This window comes from Cervus canadensis, chromosome 14, assembly GCF_019320065.1.
Source record: "Cervus canadensis isolate Bull #8, Minnesota chromosome 14, ASM1932006v1, whole genome shotgun sequence".
Taxonomy (NCBI): Eukaryota; Metazoa; Chordata; class Mammalia; order Artiodactyla; family Cervidae; genus Cervus; species Cervus canadensis.
In genome coordinates, this window is record NC_057399.1 from 26,035,770 (window position 1) to 26,052,727 (window position 16,958).

The 16,958-nt window shown below is 37.1% G+C and overlaps 1 protein-coding gene across 1 annotated transcript in view; it reads right to left on the minus strand.

Moving 5' to 3' along the window:
- Positions 1-16,958, minus strand: part of SMC5 (structural maintenance of chromosomes 5) — a 104,892-nt gene that overhangs the window by 19,241 nt on the left and 68,693 nt on the right. The window contains exons 8-11 of the mRNA XM_043486753.1: positions 15,731-15,885; positions 12,772-12,885; positions 786-880; positions 33-165 (exon numbers count right to left, since the gene is read on the minus strand). Coding sequence (XP_043342688.1) covers positions 33-165; positions 786-880; positions 12,772-12,885; positions 15,731-15,885 — 497 coding nt within the window. The remainder of the gene's footprint in view (positions 1-32; positions 166-785; positions 881-12,771; positions 12,886-15,730; positions 15,886-16,958) is intronic.

The following is a 16,958-nucleotide window of genomic DNA, read 5'->3' on the forward strand; positions in this document are numbered from 1 at the left end:
TTTTGGTACTGATTGATTCAGTATTTTCTTACCCGTTCAATTTTTTCTCTGGTTCTTTCAGTTCCTACAGGAACTTCATGAATGTGATACTGGCAGCAAAGGTAACTCATGACAGGGTCAGGGGCATCAAACAACTCTCGCAAATAAGAGAAAAATCCATATTGTCTGAAAGGAAAAGCACCTTTTAGGATTTTCTTCTTAAAACAGCATTAAAAAAAAAAATCTCACAGTTGACAAGAGAATAAACAATAAATAAAACATAAATGAAGGATGGTACAGAAGTTAGTCATTTAAGTGATTTTATTTCCTGATCAGATGATTCATTTCCTGATCAGAGAAGTTTAATATTTATAATTACAAAAGATTAATCTCTTCTTTTGTGGTTTCTACCATTGCTTTTATACAGAGTTAAGACTTTATTTACTTGTAGGCATTTTATAACTGTAGTATTTCCATTTGATCCTTCTGGAAATTACTTTTACATTATGAAGTAATTTATCCTTCTATTTCCCCAATAACTAACCAACTATTTTAGGAGCTCACTAAGTAGTCCAATATTATTCCAATGATTTGAAAAATTACCATCATATACTAAGAATACCACAATCTGTTCCTGGGCCTAGATTTTGCCTTTTTAGACTTAAGTAGAGATCCTAAAAGGGAATAATACAGCCTATAACAAATGTATTCGTGTGACAAAGAGATAATTTACATATATTTAAGAGACAGATGATTATTCAATATTCAAAAAACAGCTTAGTTCTAATACTATTTTCAAGACTTACTTCAGCTCATTCAAAGATCTTGAAGGCGCTTTGTCTGCATATGAACTCTTAGGAGCAATAACAGCATTTACTCTTAATTTTTTATTGTCACGAACCTTAATATAAGGAAAATAAAATACTACTTTAATTACCAAATACTTTAAATGAAGATTTTTAAAGTTATGATATTATTCTTACTGGCATTCATGGGATGATCAAAAAATTAAACACTGACTAGATACTTAATGGTACTCATAAGAAAAACTTTTTAGTGTGATATTAATAGCTATGTGTTTTCACAGAAAGTACATTTCTTTTATTATTTTTCACTGATAAAGTCTATCAAACAGATAAGGAAGCAGTAACACCAAGTCAGAACACAGAATGACAGGACACTTGCCAAGTCATTTTATGATTCCAGTATAATCCTGACAAAAACATTACAATATCCCTCCTGAACACATACACAAAAATCCTTAACAAAATATTAGTAAACAGAATCTAGCAATACATAAACACTGTACATGACTCAGTCAAGTTTATCCCAGGAATATGAGATTGGTTGACTTTGAATGCTACATCAGTCTAACTTACTGTACTGTCAGAATAAAGTACAAAACCATAAGATTATCTCAGAATTTTCAGTTAACTAAGAATAGAAGAAAACTTCCTACATGTGATAAAGGGCATCTATGATAGGCATATAGCAGACATAATACTTAATTGTGGATTAAAAGTGCTTCCCCCCCTAGGCTTGGGAACAAGTAGGGATATCAAATCTTACCACTTTTTTTCAGCATTGCCCTAGAAGAGCTAGACAATGTAGTGAAGCACAATTAAGAGGTAAAAGATTAAAAAAGAACAAGTAAAAAGATCTGTTTGCAAAGATGGTAATTTTCTACACAGAAAGTCCTATGGAATCTATAAAGCAACTACTAGAATTCAGGAAATGAATTCAATAGTGTCACAAGATAGAGGTCAATGAAAAAAATCAAATTATGTTTATGTACTAGCAGTGAACAACTGAAAAATGAATTTTAGAAATCCATTTCTAAGAGTGTCAAAAAGACATTAAATACTTAAGAACATATTTAACAAAAGATGTATAAGACATCAACACAGATAAAGGTAAAATACTGCTGAGAGACATGATGGGATGATGGACTGGAGGGATTTCATGGTGGCACAAATAGCACTGCTGAAACCACTTTCACAGCCTAGTATGCTGTGGCTACTTTCACAGTATTTTAGGCTTGAACAAATCAGTAAATAAATTGATGGTAAGGGGGAGAGGGAGGTATTTTTCTACTGCTACAGTAGGAAATTACAAATATGCAAAGGAAAAAAAGTAGAAGGTACCCTGTTGTGTTCGACTGTAATTTGAAGCATCAGTGTGAACTCCTGGTGCCCTTATGCACTTTTGTTCTCCAGATAAATATAGAAATAAATATGGGTATAAGAGTTTGCACGTGAGGACTTAGAAACCATGAGAGACTAGCAGCAATGGACACATCCAGCACCCAGATCCTAAGTTTCTAATAACCAGGGTTCTTTGGGGAAAAGGCTGATTTTTAAGCCCCAGACAGAGCAAAGATAAAGTTAAGTCAACATGCTTGCTCTGCCAGAAAGTAAGCAGTGCTCAAAATACACTGGCAAAATACCACACAGGAATCAGCCTGAAGGTCTCACTGGAATCTGGAACAATTTAGCATTCAAATAGAAAATGATAGTCATGGATTAAAATCCATAAGGATGTAAAATCCTATGAATCTATATGATATAATAAATGAGTAAATAAATGGAGAAGAAAAAGCACTATCTTATAGTGTTAGTTGCTCAGTCGTGCCTGATTCTTTGCAACCCCATGGTCTGTCCATGGAATTCTCCAGGCAAGGATACTGGAGTAGGCTGCCATTCCCTTCTCCAGGGGATCTTCCTGACCCAGGGATCAAACCTGGGTCTCCTGCATTGCAGGCAGATTCTTTACCACATGAACTACCAGTGAAGTCCAAATAAATGAAGAAGAAAAAGCACTTCCTCATATAGTCGAATACCAACTAATAAATACAGAAAGAACAATTAGAATCATTAATGGTTCTTAAACCTATTAGGTAGTTCCATGAAAAACAGAATATTTTAAAAATCTCTCCACATACATAATTACAAACAGAAAAATAGTTGTACTATAATGCTTATTTTTTTTCACTTTTGAACTTTCTACTTTGTATTCGGGTATAGCTGATTAAGTCTCGTGATAGTTTCAGGAGAACAGTGAAGGGACTCAGCCATACATATACATGTATCCATTCTCTCCTAAACCCCTCTCCCATCCAAGCTGCCACATAACAGAGTTTCATGAGCTATACAATAGGTCCTTGTTGGCTATCCATTTTAAATACAGCAGTGTGTACATGACCATCCCAAACTCCCTAGCTATCCCTTCCCTCTGGCAACCATAAGTTCATTCTCTAAGTCTGTGAGACTCTGTTTTTAAAGTTCATTAGTATCATTTCTTTTTAGATTCCACATATAAGGGATGTCATACAGTATTTCTCCTTCTTTTGACTTACTTCATTAAGTATGACATTCTCTAGGTCCATCCATGTTGCTGTAAATGGCTAAAATGCTGGTTTTGAAGAAAAGTTTCTTCCAAGTAATTTATATATTAGGGGACAATTTAAATAGTATGTGACTCTCATAGTTACTTATGTGCAATTACATACATAAGAAAAGTAAGGTTTTCTCTAGGTGAATGCAAAAAAATTACACCCAGCTGAATGAAGCTGTGTGGGAAGAGACATAATTTGTACACAAATACTTCTTCTCAAACATCCACCAGCTACCTCAGTTCACCACATATTATGAGACACACTCAACCACAGCTGGTGTTACAACTTTTCATCCAATTTCTGATAAATGCCTTGTAATTGCTTAACCCACAAAACAATTCACAAACAGAACCCCTACAATGCTTACTTCCAGAAGCCAACTTCAATAAGGCACAGTACACGGAGCACAGCCAATATTTTACACTAACTTTGTAGGGTATGTAATCTGTACAAACATAGATTTACTGTGTTGTAAACCCAAAACTAGTAAGTCAACTACACTTCAATAAATAAATGAAACTGAAAAAGCACAGACTTAGAGAACAAACTTACGGTTACCAGGGGGAATGGTGTGGGGAAGGGATAGAGTAGGAGTTTGGGACTGACAGGTACACACTGCTGTATTGAAGAGGGAGAACCAACAAGGACCTACTGTGCAGCACAGGAAACCCTGCTCAGTCCTCTGCAGTAACCTAAATGGGAAAAGAATCTGACAAAGAATAGATACATGTATATCTGTTATATAACTGAATCACTTTGTTGTATTTCTGAAACTAACACAGAACTGTTAATCACCTATACTCCAATATAAAATAGATATTTAAAATTATTTTAAATTAAAGCAAATAGAACAAAAGGCAAATAATTAGTGAATCTGGGTAAAAAGTATACACCTGTCACATGTATGACTCTTGCAACTTTTCTGGAAGTCTGAAGTTATATCAAAATAAGTCATTAAAAAAATAGAGGAGTGTAGGCACAGATAAAACAATATTGGCCCTGAATCAATGGTATTAGTATGCAGCTCATTTAAGTTTAAAAATCTATTGTCTTAATGGTTACGCTAAATAAAATTGTATTATACAATGAGAAAGCAATTTCCTTTTCAATTCCCTTTCAATATTTCCAATCATACCAATGACTTATGGTTCAGCATATCTTTAACTCCTTATTATGTCCTTTAAAACAAAATATCAGATTATCCGCTTTCAGGAAGCAACAACACAGATACAGGATTTACTAACACTGTTGTTCTTATTTTTACTGTTATGCAAATTATTTTTCTAATTTGGTAATGACATTATACTTCCTTTTAAAATATTTCATTTCGGGAACAAGAAGTGATTTAAAAAAAATTTAAACAATAGTATAGTTAGGACCTAGAAATGATAAAAATTGTGATGGCAGTACATGTGTGCTGTGTGTGCGAAGTCGCTTCGGTCGTGTTTGACTCTTTGCAACCCTACGGATTGTATCTCGCCAAGGTCCTCTGTCCATGGGATTCTCTAGGTAAGAACACTGGAGTGGGTTGCCATGCCCTCCTCCAGGGAATCTTCGAAACCCAGGGATCAAACTCTTGTCTCCTATGTCTCCAGCACTGCAAGCCGATTCCTTACCACTGAGCCACTGGAGAAACCCCATGCAGTACATGGTAGTGTATAAAAATGGCAACACTATGAAGAGTTGTTTCCGCTTTGGCTCAGCCTCTTCATTCCTTCTGAAGCTATTTCTCTGCTCTTCTCCAGTAGCATGTTGGACATCTACCAAACTGGGGGGCTCATATTTCATTGTCATATCTTTTTGCCTTTTCATTCCGTTCATGGGGCTCTCAAGGCAAGAACGCCTAAGTGGCTTGCCATTCCCTTCTCCAGTGGACCACGTTTTGTCAGAACTCCCTACCATGACCTGTCCGTCTTGGTGGCCCTACGCAGCATGACCCATAATTTCACTGAGTTAGAGAAGGTTGTGATCCATGTGATCCGTTTGGCTAGATTTTTGCGATTGTGGTTTTCATTCTATCTGCCCTCTGATGGATGAGGAAGGAGACTTGTGGAAGCTTCCTGATGGGAGGGACTGGCTGTGGGGAAAACTGGGTCCTGTTCTGGTGGGCGGGGCCATGCTCCAGTAAATCTTTAATCCAATTTTCTGCTGATGGGTGGGGCTGTGTTCCCTCCCTGTATTGTGGCTTGAGGCCAAACTATGGTAGAGGTAATGGCAGTAACGGGAACCTCCTTCAAAAGGACATATGCCAATTTGTATGGAAATACAAAAAACCTCGAATAGCCAAAATAATCTTGAGAAAGAAGAATGGAACTGGAGGAATCAACCTGCCTGACTTCAGACTCTACTACAAAGCCACAGTCATCAAGACAGTATGGTACTGGCACAAAGACAGAAATATAGATCAATGGAACAGAATAGAAAGCCCAGAGATAAAATCCACGAAACCTATGGACACCTTATCTTTGACAAAGGAGGCAAGGATATACAATGGAAAAAAAGACAACCTCTTTAACAAGTGGTGCTGGGAAAACTGGTCAACCACTTGTAAAAGAATGAAACTAGAACACTTTCTAACACCATACACAAAAATAAACTCAAAATGGATTAAAGATCTAAATGTAAGACCAGAAACTATAAAACTCCTAGAGGAGAACATAGGCAAAACACTCTCCGACATAAATCACAGCAAGATCCTCTATGACCCACCTCCCAGAATATTGGAAATAAAAGCAAAACTAAACAAATGGGACCTAATGAAACTTAAAAGCTTTTGCACTACAAAGGAAACTATAAGTAAGGTGAAAAGACAGCCCTCAGATTGGGAGAAAATAATAGCAAATGAAGAAACAGCCAAAGGATTAATCTCAAAAATATACAAGCAACTCCTGCAGCTCAATTCCAGAGAAAATAAATGAACCCAATACAAAAAATGGGCCAAAGAACTAAACAGGCATTTCTCCAAAGAGACATACAGATGGCTAACAAACACATGAAGAGATGTTCAACATCACTCATTATCAGAGAAATGCAAATCAAAACCACAATGAGGTACCATTACACACCAGTCAGGATGGCTGCTATCCAAAAGTCTACAAGCAATAAATGCTGGAGAGGGTGTGGAGAAAAGGGAACCCTCTTACACTGTTGGTGGGAATGCAAACTAGTACAGCCACTATGGAAAACAGTGTGGAGATTTCTTAAAAAACTGGAAATAGAACTGCCATATGACCCAGCAATCCCACTCCTGGGCATACACACCGAGGAAACCAGATCTGAAAGAGACACGTGCACCCCAATGTTCATCGCAGCACTGTTTATAATAGCCAGGACATGGAAGCAACCTAGATGCCCATCAGCAGATGAATGGATAAGGAAGCTGTGGTACATATACACCATGGAATATTACTCAGCCATTAAAAAGAATTCATTTGAACCAGTCCTAATGAGATGGATGAAACTGGAGCCCCTTATACAGAGTGAAGTAAGCCAGAAAGATAAAGAACATTACAGCATACTAACACATATATATGGAATTTAGAAAGATGGTAATGATAACCCTATATGCAAAACAGAAAAAGAGACACAGAAATACAGAACAGACTTTTGAACTCTGTGGGAGAATGTGAGGGTGGGATTTTCAAAAGAACAGCATGTATACTATCTATGGTAAAACAGATCACCCGCCCGGTGGGATGCATGAGACAAGTGCTCGGGCCTGGTGCACTGGGAAGACCCAGAGGAATCGGGTGGAGAGGGAGGTGGGAGGGGGATCGGGATTGGGAATACATGTAAATCCATGGCTGATTCATATCAATGTATGACAAAACCCACTGGAAAAAAAAAAAAAGGACATATGCCAGCATGCACTGCCTCCCAGGAATGCTGCAGTCAGAGGCCCAGCTCTGCGGTAGGCCACCACTGACCCACGCCTCTGCCAGGCTCCCAAACACACAGGTTAAGTCTGCCTCAGTCTCTTGTGGCATCACTGCTCCTTTCTCCTGGGTCCTGCTGTGCACAAGATTTTGCTTGTGTCCTCCAAGTGTCTCTGCTTCGCAGTCCTATGGAAGTCTGTAATCAAATCCCACTGTCCTTCAAAGTCAAATTCCCTGGGGATTCTCAGTCCCTTCGCTGGACCCCCAGGTTGGGAAGTCTGTTTTGGGGCCTAGAACTTTTGCACCAGTGATTCAGAACTTCTTTGGAATAGTTGTTCTCCAGTTTGGAGAAGAGTAGAGAAATACCTTCAGAAGGAATGAAGAAGCTGAGCCAAAGTGGAAACAATGCCCAGTTGTAGATGTGTCTGGTGGTGAAAGTAAAGTCCACTGCTCTAAAGAACAGTATTACATAGAAACCTGGAATGTTAGTTCCATGAATCAAGGTAAACTGGAAGTGGTCAAACAGAAGATGGCAGGAATGAACATGAACATTTTAGGAATCTGAACTGAAATGGACAGCAACAGGCGAGTTTAATTCAGATGACCACTATATCTACTACTGTAAGCAAGAATCCCTTAGAAAGAACGGAGTGGCCCTCACAGTCAACAAGAGAGACTGAAATGCAGTACTTGGGTGCAATCTCAAAAATGACAGAATGGTCTCTGTTTTCAAGGCAAACCATTCAATACCACAGTAATCCAAGTCTATGCCCCAACCACTAATGCTGAAGAAGCCTAAGTTGAACAATTCTATGAAGATCTACAAGACCTTCTAGAACTAACACCAAAAAAAAAAATGTCCTTTTCATCATAGGGGACTGGAATGCAAAAGTAGGAAGTCGAGAGATACCTGGAGCAACAGGCAAGTTTGGTCCTGGAGTACAAAATGAAGCAGGGTAAAAGCTAACAGAGTTTTACCAAGAGAATGCACCGGTCATAGCTAACGCCCTCTTCCAACAACACAAGAGATGACCCTACACATGAACATCACCAGACAGTCAATACAGGAATCAGACTGTTTATATTCTTTGCAGGCGAAGATGGAGAAGCTCTATACAGTCAGCCAAAACAAAACAAGGAGCTAACTGTGGCTCACGTCATGAACTCCTTATTGCAAAATTCAGACTTAAACTGAAGAATGTAGGGAAAACCACTAGGCTATTTAGGTACTTCCTAAATCAAATTCCTTATGATTATACAGTGGAAGTGACAAATCAATGGAAGGGATTAGATTTGATAGACAGACTGCCTAAAGAACTATAGACAGAGGTTCGTCACACTGTACAGAGGTGGTAACCGAAACCATCCCCAAGCAAAAGAAATGCAGGAAGGCAAATGGTTGTCTGAGGAGACCTTGCAAATAGCCGAGTAAAGAAGAGAAGTGAAAGGTAAAGGAGAAAAGGAAAGATATACCCATCTGAATGCAGAGTTCCAAAGAATAGTAAGGAGAGATAAGAAAGCCTTTCTAAGTGAACAATGCAAAGAAACAGAGGAAAACAATAGAATGGGAAAGATTAGAGATCTCTTCAAGAAAATTAGAGACACCAAGGGAACATTTCATGCAAAGATGGGCACAATAAAGGACAGAAAGAGTACAGACATAACAGAAGCAGAAGATATTAAGAAGAGGTGGCAAGAATATGGGCTTCCCTTGTGGTTCAGCTGGTAAAGAATCTACTTGCAATGTAGGTGACCTGGGTTTGATCCCTGGGTTGGGAAGATCCCTTGGAGAAGGGCACGGCTACCCACTCCAGTATTCTGGCCTGGAGAATTCCATGGACCATACAGGCAATGAGGTTGCAGAGTTAGACACACAGGCAAGAGTACACAGAAAAACCATACAAAAAAGATCTTCATGACCCATATAACCATGATGGTGTGATCACTCACCTAGAGCTAGACATCCTGGAGTGTGAAGTCAAATGGGCTTTAGGAAGCATCATTACGAACAAAACTAGTGGAAGTGATAGAATTCCAGCTAAGCTATTTCAAATCCTAAAGGATGATGCTGTTAAAGTGCTGCACTCAATATGCCAGCAAATCTGGAAAACTCAGCAGTCACAGGACTGGAAAAGGTCAGTTTTCATTCCTATCCCCAAAACAGACAAGGCCAAACAATGTTCAAACTACTGCACAACTGCACTCATTTCACATGCTTGCAAGATAATGCTCAAAATCCTTCAAGCTAGGCTTCAACAGTATGTGAACCAAGAACTTCCAGATGTACAAGTTGGATTTAGAAAAAGCAGAGGAACCAGAGATCAAACTGCCAACATCCACTGGATCATAGAAAAAGCAAGAGAATTCCAGAAAAATATCTACTGCTTCACTGACTATGCTAAAGCTTTTGACTGTGTGAAAGTAAAAGTGAAGTCGCTCAGTTGTGTCCAACTCTTTGCAACCCCATGAACTGCAGCCTAACAAGCTCCTCCGTCCATGGGATTTTCGAGCCAAGAATACTGGGGTGGGTTGCCATTTCCTTCTCCAGAAGATCTTCCCAACCCAGGGATTGAACCCAGGTCTCCCACATTGTGACTGTGTGGATCACAACAAGTTGTGGAAAATTTTTCAAGAGATGGGAATACCAGACCGCCTTGCCTGCCTCCTGTGAAACCTGTACGCAGGTCAAGCAACAGTGAAAACCAGATATGGAACAACAGAATGGTTCAAAATTGGGAAAGGAGTACATCAAGGCTGTATACTGTCACCCCGCTCATCTAACTCCTATGTAGAGTACATGATGTAAAATGTCGGGCTGCATGAAGCATAACCTGAAATCAAGATTGCTGGGAGAAATATCAATAACCTAAAGATACGAAGATGACACCACCTTAATGGCAGAAAGCAAAGAGGAATTAAAGAGCCTCTTGATGAAAGAGGAGAATGAAAAAGTTGGCTTAAAATTCAACATTCAAAAAACTAAGATCATGGCATCTAGTACCATCACTTCATGGCAAACAGATGGGGAAACAACAGAAACAGAGACAGACTTTATTTTTGGGGGGCTCCAAAATCACTGCAAATGGTGACTACAGCCATGAAATTAAAAGACACTTGCTCCTTGGTAGAAAAGCTATGACAAAGCTAGACAGTCTATTTAAAAGCAAAGACATTACTTTGATGACAAAGGTCCACATAGTCAAATATGCTTTTTCCAGTAGCCATGTATGGATGTGAGAGCTGGACAATAAAAAAGGCTGAGTGCCAAAGAACTCATGCCTTTGAACTGTGGTTCAAAGGCTCAGTTGGAGCCTTTGAAGGAGGTTGGAGAAGACTCCTGATAGTCCCTTGGACAACAAGGAAATCAAACCAGACAATCCTAAAGGAAATCAGTCCTGAACATTCATTGGAAGGACTAATGCTGAAGCTGAGGCTCCAATACTTTGGCCACCTGATAGGAAGAGCTGATTCACTGGAAAAACCCTGATGCTGGCAAAGATTGAAAGCAGTAGGAGAAGGGGACCACAGAGGATGAGATGGCTGGATGGCGTCATCAACTCAATGGACATGGGTTTAAGCAAACTCTGGGAAATAGTGAAGGACAGGGAAGCTCAATGTGCTGCAGTTCATGGGGTCACAAAGAGTCTGACACAATTGAGTGACTGAACATCAACACAGTTGAGCAACTGGTTTGTAAGTTACCAAAGGATGGGAAATGGTACTCTAGAAGATATAATTACAGGAGGAGATTACATACAATAAACTTCATAATTTAAAATACACACACAAAAAATCACACATGTAAGCAGTTCTAGTCCTAATGATGAAATGCAATGGATAGTTCTCATAATACAAGAAAAATAAAAGGTCAAATTTCCTGGAAACTATGTCATATTGTCATATTGGGGCTTCCCTGGTGGTTCAGTGGTAAAAGAATCTGCCTGCCAATGCAGGAGATGCAAGAGACACAGGTTTGATCCCTTGGTTGGGAACATGCCCTAGAGAAGGGAATGGCAACCCACTCCAGTATTCTTGCCTGGGAAATCCCATGAACAGAGGAGCCTGGTGGGCTACAGTCATGGAGTCACAAAAGAGGTGGACACGACTTAGTGACTAAACAAAAAATGTCTCATTATAAGGTTCAAATTCTTAGCACAGAGGAAGCATGAGTTTCTGAGGCAAATCCAGTTACTCAGTGTAAGCTAGGCTGGTCATCTGCAAAACAGAAATCATCTAATTATACCTGACTCCAGGCCCTTCACACTGTGCCATGTCTTACAGACTTGTCATCCAAGTAAACTACTTTTTCAGTGACATCAGGTCAAGAACCCAACTGTTTAGACTTAAATAGCTCTAAATACACAAATGCTTAATTTTTTGGAGTCCATTTTATACTTCCGTAGATTCAGCCTTTTTATCTGGTCATCATATATTCACATTCCCTGCCAACTCCCAAACCAGAAGGAGGTCAATACAGTGAATGTCAAAGAAAGTAAAGATTTTTTTCCAGTAACTTGTGTACCAGAGAAACAGAGGACCACTTAAGCTGATTCAGGGTCCTGTCCTTACTTAGACTTACTAGAAAAAGTTAAACCAAAACAAAATCTAAACGTCATCTTTCCAGGGTTTTTTAAAAAACAGAAGGCATATTGCAAAAGGAAAAAGAAATCTTACTGACAAAATAGTTAACATACATAGCTCACAATATATATTAATATTATACAGTGAAAACTATAGTACCTAACACTGCTCTTAACTTTTTCATTTAATAAATTATTTAATCATCATGACCAGATTTTGGAGTAGACATTACTCCATTTTATAGTGAAGAAACTAAGAAACAAAGCATTGAGTTTTTGAAAACAGCAGCAAAGCCAGAATTCAAAGTCTGGTAGCCTGTCTGTTGAGTCTATGCTCATAACTAAGCCATGTTGGTTTCTAGTGGCTTAGATTCTTGGTCAGTGGTGTTTTTATAGTCAGATATAGGATTCTCACTCTTTTTAAAGTTTTATTTATTTGGTTGCACCATGCAGCCCATGGGACCGCAATTCACCAACCAGGGACTGAACCTGTACTCCCTGCACTGGAAGTGCAGTCTTACCCACTGGACCATCATGGAAAGTGCAGATGTTTTATTTATAAGAAGAAGCAATATTATATTAATTCCCTCTCCAAAGAAAAACTGAGTTCATTCCAATACATTTCCAAAAAGGATGTCCAAGACCAAAGGCTCATCATTAAGATGTTTCTTTTTCTTAATGTGACATAATTACTTTATATTAATTCCAAATTATAATTTCAAAATATGTTACAGATGGAATTATGGCCTGTTTGTCCTCTTGTAAAACAAATTCCATTCTCAATAATGGCACAGAAAAGAAATTAGTGAATTTGAATGATTTTATACAAGAGTTATTGCTGGTAAAATAGGCCATTATCATTTTTTGCTCCAGGATGAAGTTAAAAACTCAAGCACTGGAAAATAAGTGTGAAGTGAGTTAAAATATGCTGGTCAGTACTTGCCTCTTTGAGGAAAACCTCCATATCTTCTTGACTTTCAAACACAAAAGCTCTCAGGTCATTTGATGGAATATGATTTTCAATGTATTTGGCATTTTTATTATCTTTCATATTTATCTATACAAAACAAAAAGAAAAGCTGATTTTCATGATACCCAAACTGATTACTAGAATGTAACTATATCTAACTTAGATTTATTTAATTAGGTTAAATTCAATCCTTGAGAAAAAAGTAGATCAAAAAAGAACAGTTTGGTATTGAAGAGCCAACATCTTAAAACACCTGTTTCACTTACTGTCCATACATAGTAAATAAAGCAAAAGCTAAGACTTTAACAGCACCTAATGCATACTGTCTTTAAGAGAAATTCATACTATCCATAGCAAAAACTAATTAGTATAAAAACACAAAGGCCTAAATAAAATTTTGAGACTAATGAAAAAAACTTGCTATGGATTAATTATAACTATTAGTGCTTTCAAGAGAAACCTTAGGTTTATACTACAAGAGCATAAACTTAATCACTTATTTTAAAAATACTGACCAACAGACATTTCTGCATGTGAGGCTCAGTGCTATGGAAAATACTAAGATATCAATAGTTCAAGAGCTAGGACTCTAGGATCCAACAGATGTCACTTCCATTCCTATCCTGATCTTGATCAAGTACCACCTAAATCTCTGAAAGCTTTAGCTACTTTATCTGTAAAATGGGTAAACAGTTTATATTTCATGGGACTTAAAGTGGATTAAAAGAAATAATATAAAAAAATTAGTACAGTGCTTGTCACATAAATTATTGGTCAGTATTACTTGAAATGACAGAGTATCAATCAGTATAGAAACATGGGAAAACTGATACACAAACAGAAAAAAAAAATCACAGCCATATAGAATATTGTTACACAGACATAAACGCTATAGACATTAGATGCCTATTGTTCCATAATTTTTTGGTATAAACTACTTTGTTGGAAGGAATGGAAAAAATGAAAAAAAATAAAGTGGGTAAAGTAACCCCAATATCACCATAGGAAAATGTCTTTTTTTTTTTTTTAAATAGATAAGCCAATCTAGGACTTAGCTCTCAATATCATTCTCCCCCAGGATACACTTATCAGAGATTTTCTGCCATATCAGACTCTGGGGCCCACACATTCTGTAAGTTGGTTACATGGACATCTAACTCTGAGATGAATTTCACCTGCTTGTTTAGGTAATGAATCTCAAAGAAGCCACATAAGTAGGGGTCATTTTTGTCACTGGTCAGTTCCTGCATTTCCTGTAGTAATTGACAATTTTTTCCAAGTGTATACACATTCCATTGCTGATATCCTGAAAGAAGATTTGGCCACCCTGTTGGTTTTGCACCTTGATCAGCTTTTTAGTGAACTCTTACTCCTTATGAGATTAGTGAAGAAAATATTTGGCAAAATTCTATCAAAGCCACATCTTCACAAAATACTAAGACATAGACAGGTACCCATAGGAGGTGTAGCACTCCAAGATGTTCTGGTAGTTAACGGCAGACTCCTGTTTCGCTATTTTTTTAAAATGAAACCTTTCTAATATCTATCCTGTAATCTGTTTTAAAATTCATGAATGTATCATAAATGCCCCCCTTATATTAGTAAATAGAGACCTGTGGCAACACTTTAAGGTCTATGGAAGTAGAGTTAAGTGTGGGCAGGATACAGCTGGAAGGAGGTGGTAGGAAAGGTAAAAGGTTATTCCAGGAAAGGATAAAATAACAGAGTATCTCCCTTTATCTCAGACTCAAATGTAATTTAAAAAGTAAATACATGCCAGCTAGTAATCTGACTTGGTGACTGACTACTATCAGGAAATCAAGTGACAAAAAGATGACAGTATTTTGAGGTTGGCATTTTAATAAAAAATCTGTTGAAAATAACACTTGCATTATAATTTATTATACTAACAGTCACGTATTTTTCTCGTGTTTTCTTTCAATCCTTACTAGATTAATAAAAACAATAATGTCTGCATCCAAAAGAGGTATTCCCTTCCTGATCTGGCAAAAATATTCTAACAGTACATATTTGAGCAAGAAGAGAACACAGTATCATGCATACTAGTTTTGCTAATACGATGCACGTTATAATAAAAGACAAAGAACTATATGAAATGATTTTGAATAAAGTGTATTACAAACAGGAGTTACAGAAAACAGAACTTGTCATGAATCCTGCAAGGATCTGCAACGAATTCTTTCCCAAAGTTAAAAAACAATCACCTAGTAAAAATGATCCTTTTATCGTTTTGGGGTAACTTTTAATGTCTAACATATCATTAGCAAAGTGTTTTTATCTTTTCATTCCTCCTCACAGCCCAACTTACTATTATAAATATTTTAGATGGAAATCTTCCTATTAAATCCACACCCACATTTCATTAAATAATTTACCAAATACAGCCTGCCCTATTCTTGATGACCCATGGTCACCAATAAGACCTATCAAATGTTTATGAAGTCAATAAATTTGTTGGCTTTGACTCTCAGAATCCTCAGAATGCTTCATTTTTGTAGCAGATGATTTTCTTGTCTATCCTGTCAGATACCCCCTTATCAGTAGCATATATTTACAGAAGTTTTCTACCCCTTTGGCAGAATTTACTATACTGCCTATTATAACTGAAAAATTATAACAACAATTGCCAAAGGAACCAGCTAACCAAGTTTATACATGATTCTTGGATAATAAGCTGCCAGTTTCATATTTCTATCAAAAAACAGTTGAAAAGTTTATTATCAAAGACCCTTTAAAAAGGGTGCAGATTCAGCAGCATACCAGATCTCATGTGCAGATTCAGCAGCATACCAGATGCCACAAGTCTACTAATAGAAAACTAGGGTGTTAATAAGACTAAGAATTCTTAAATCAACAAAATCTATAATGATTATAATAAAACAGATATTACTAAGGTGAACAAATTTCTTACCGTGAGCATTATGGGCTCACAGACTCTTTGTTTAAATTTGTCTCTATTATTTCTTAGCCATAAAACAGCATCATAGGTATCACGATATCTCTGTCTCAGTTTATCTTCTTTTTGATTCATAAGATTGTCAAAACGTACAATATGATCATCTACACCTAAAATTGGAAAAAAAAAAAAAAAAGCATTATTTCTCTGAAAACTTTAATTAGTAAAAATAACCTATTAATAATACAAGAGTATCTTGGATCTGAAAGCTATAAATATCACTAAATATCACTCAGCAAGTATCCAGCATAGTGAAAAAGACCCACTGTGGACAAGTCATTCTCAAATTTCCAAACATCTGGGATAAAAGATGATCTTTAAGGTATCAAAAATAAACAGGTCATGTACAAAATAATGAGAAAACACTAGACTTCCTATCAAAAAACAATCACAATAGGTGTTCAAAATTCTGAGAAAAATTGTTTTCAGGCCAGATTTTTATATACAACAAAAAAGGGGGGTAACAGAACAAATATTTTCAGGGATGCAAAGACTCAATTCTCAAATATCTCTTCCTAGGAGGCTACCTGAAGATGTACTCTTGGAAAATAAGGAATTAAAAAAAAAAAAAATGAAAACACAGAATTCAGCAATAGCTTTTTATCCAACACAGAAAAGGTGTGAGACAAGTCCTAGGTATCAGTCATGTAACAGACCTTGAGAACAATCAGTTTAGATGGGAGGGGGAAGACAGAAGCTTTCAGAACTCGAAGATAATTTTGTTCCCAATTAAGGAAATGCCAAACTAAATGGCATTTCTAAAATATGGTAAATTAAAATCCTTAAAAAAAATTATCAATGAATGGAAATTAGGTCATAATACACTACCTGGCTCTGTTGTGAACAAGTTTTACTGTTGTAATAACATAATACTTAGTATTTCTAGCTGTTAGAATTAACCCATAAACAGAACATGTAACATTTAATTATGGTTCTCAATAAAATATATTTCAGCCTTTAAACTATAAAAACCAGAGTACACATTACACTGGAGAAGGAAATGGCAACCCACTCCAAGTATTCTTGCCTGGGAAATCCCATGGACAGAGGAGCCTGGCGGGCTACAGTCCATGGGGTCAAAAAAAAAAAAAAAAAACACCAGAGTACACATTACAGATTTAGATTATGAGAAAGGAGGAAAGTAAAAAGGAAGTCTGGGAGCACCAATATTTTTAGCTTATAA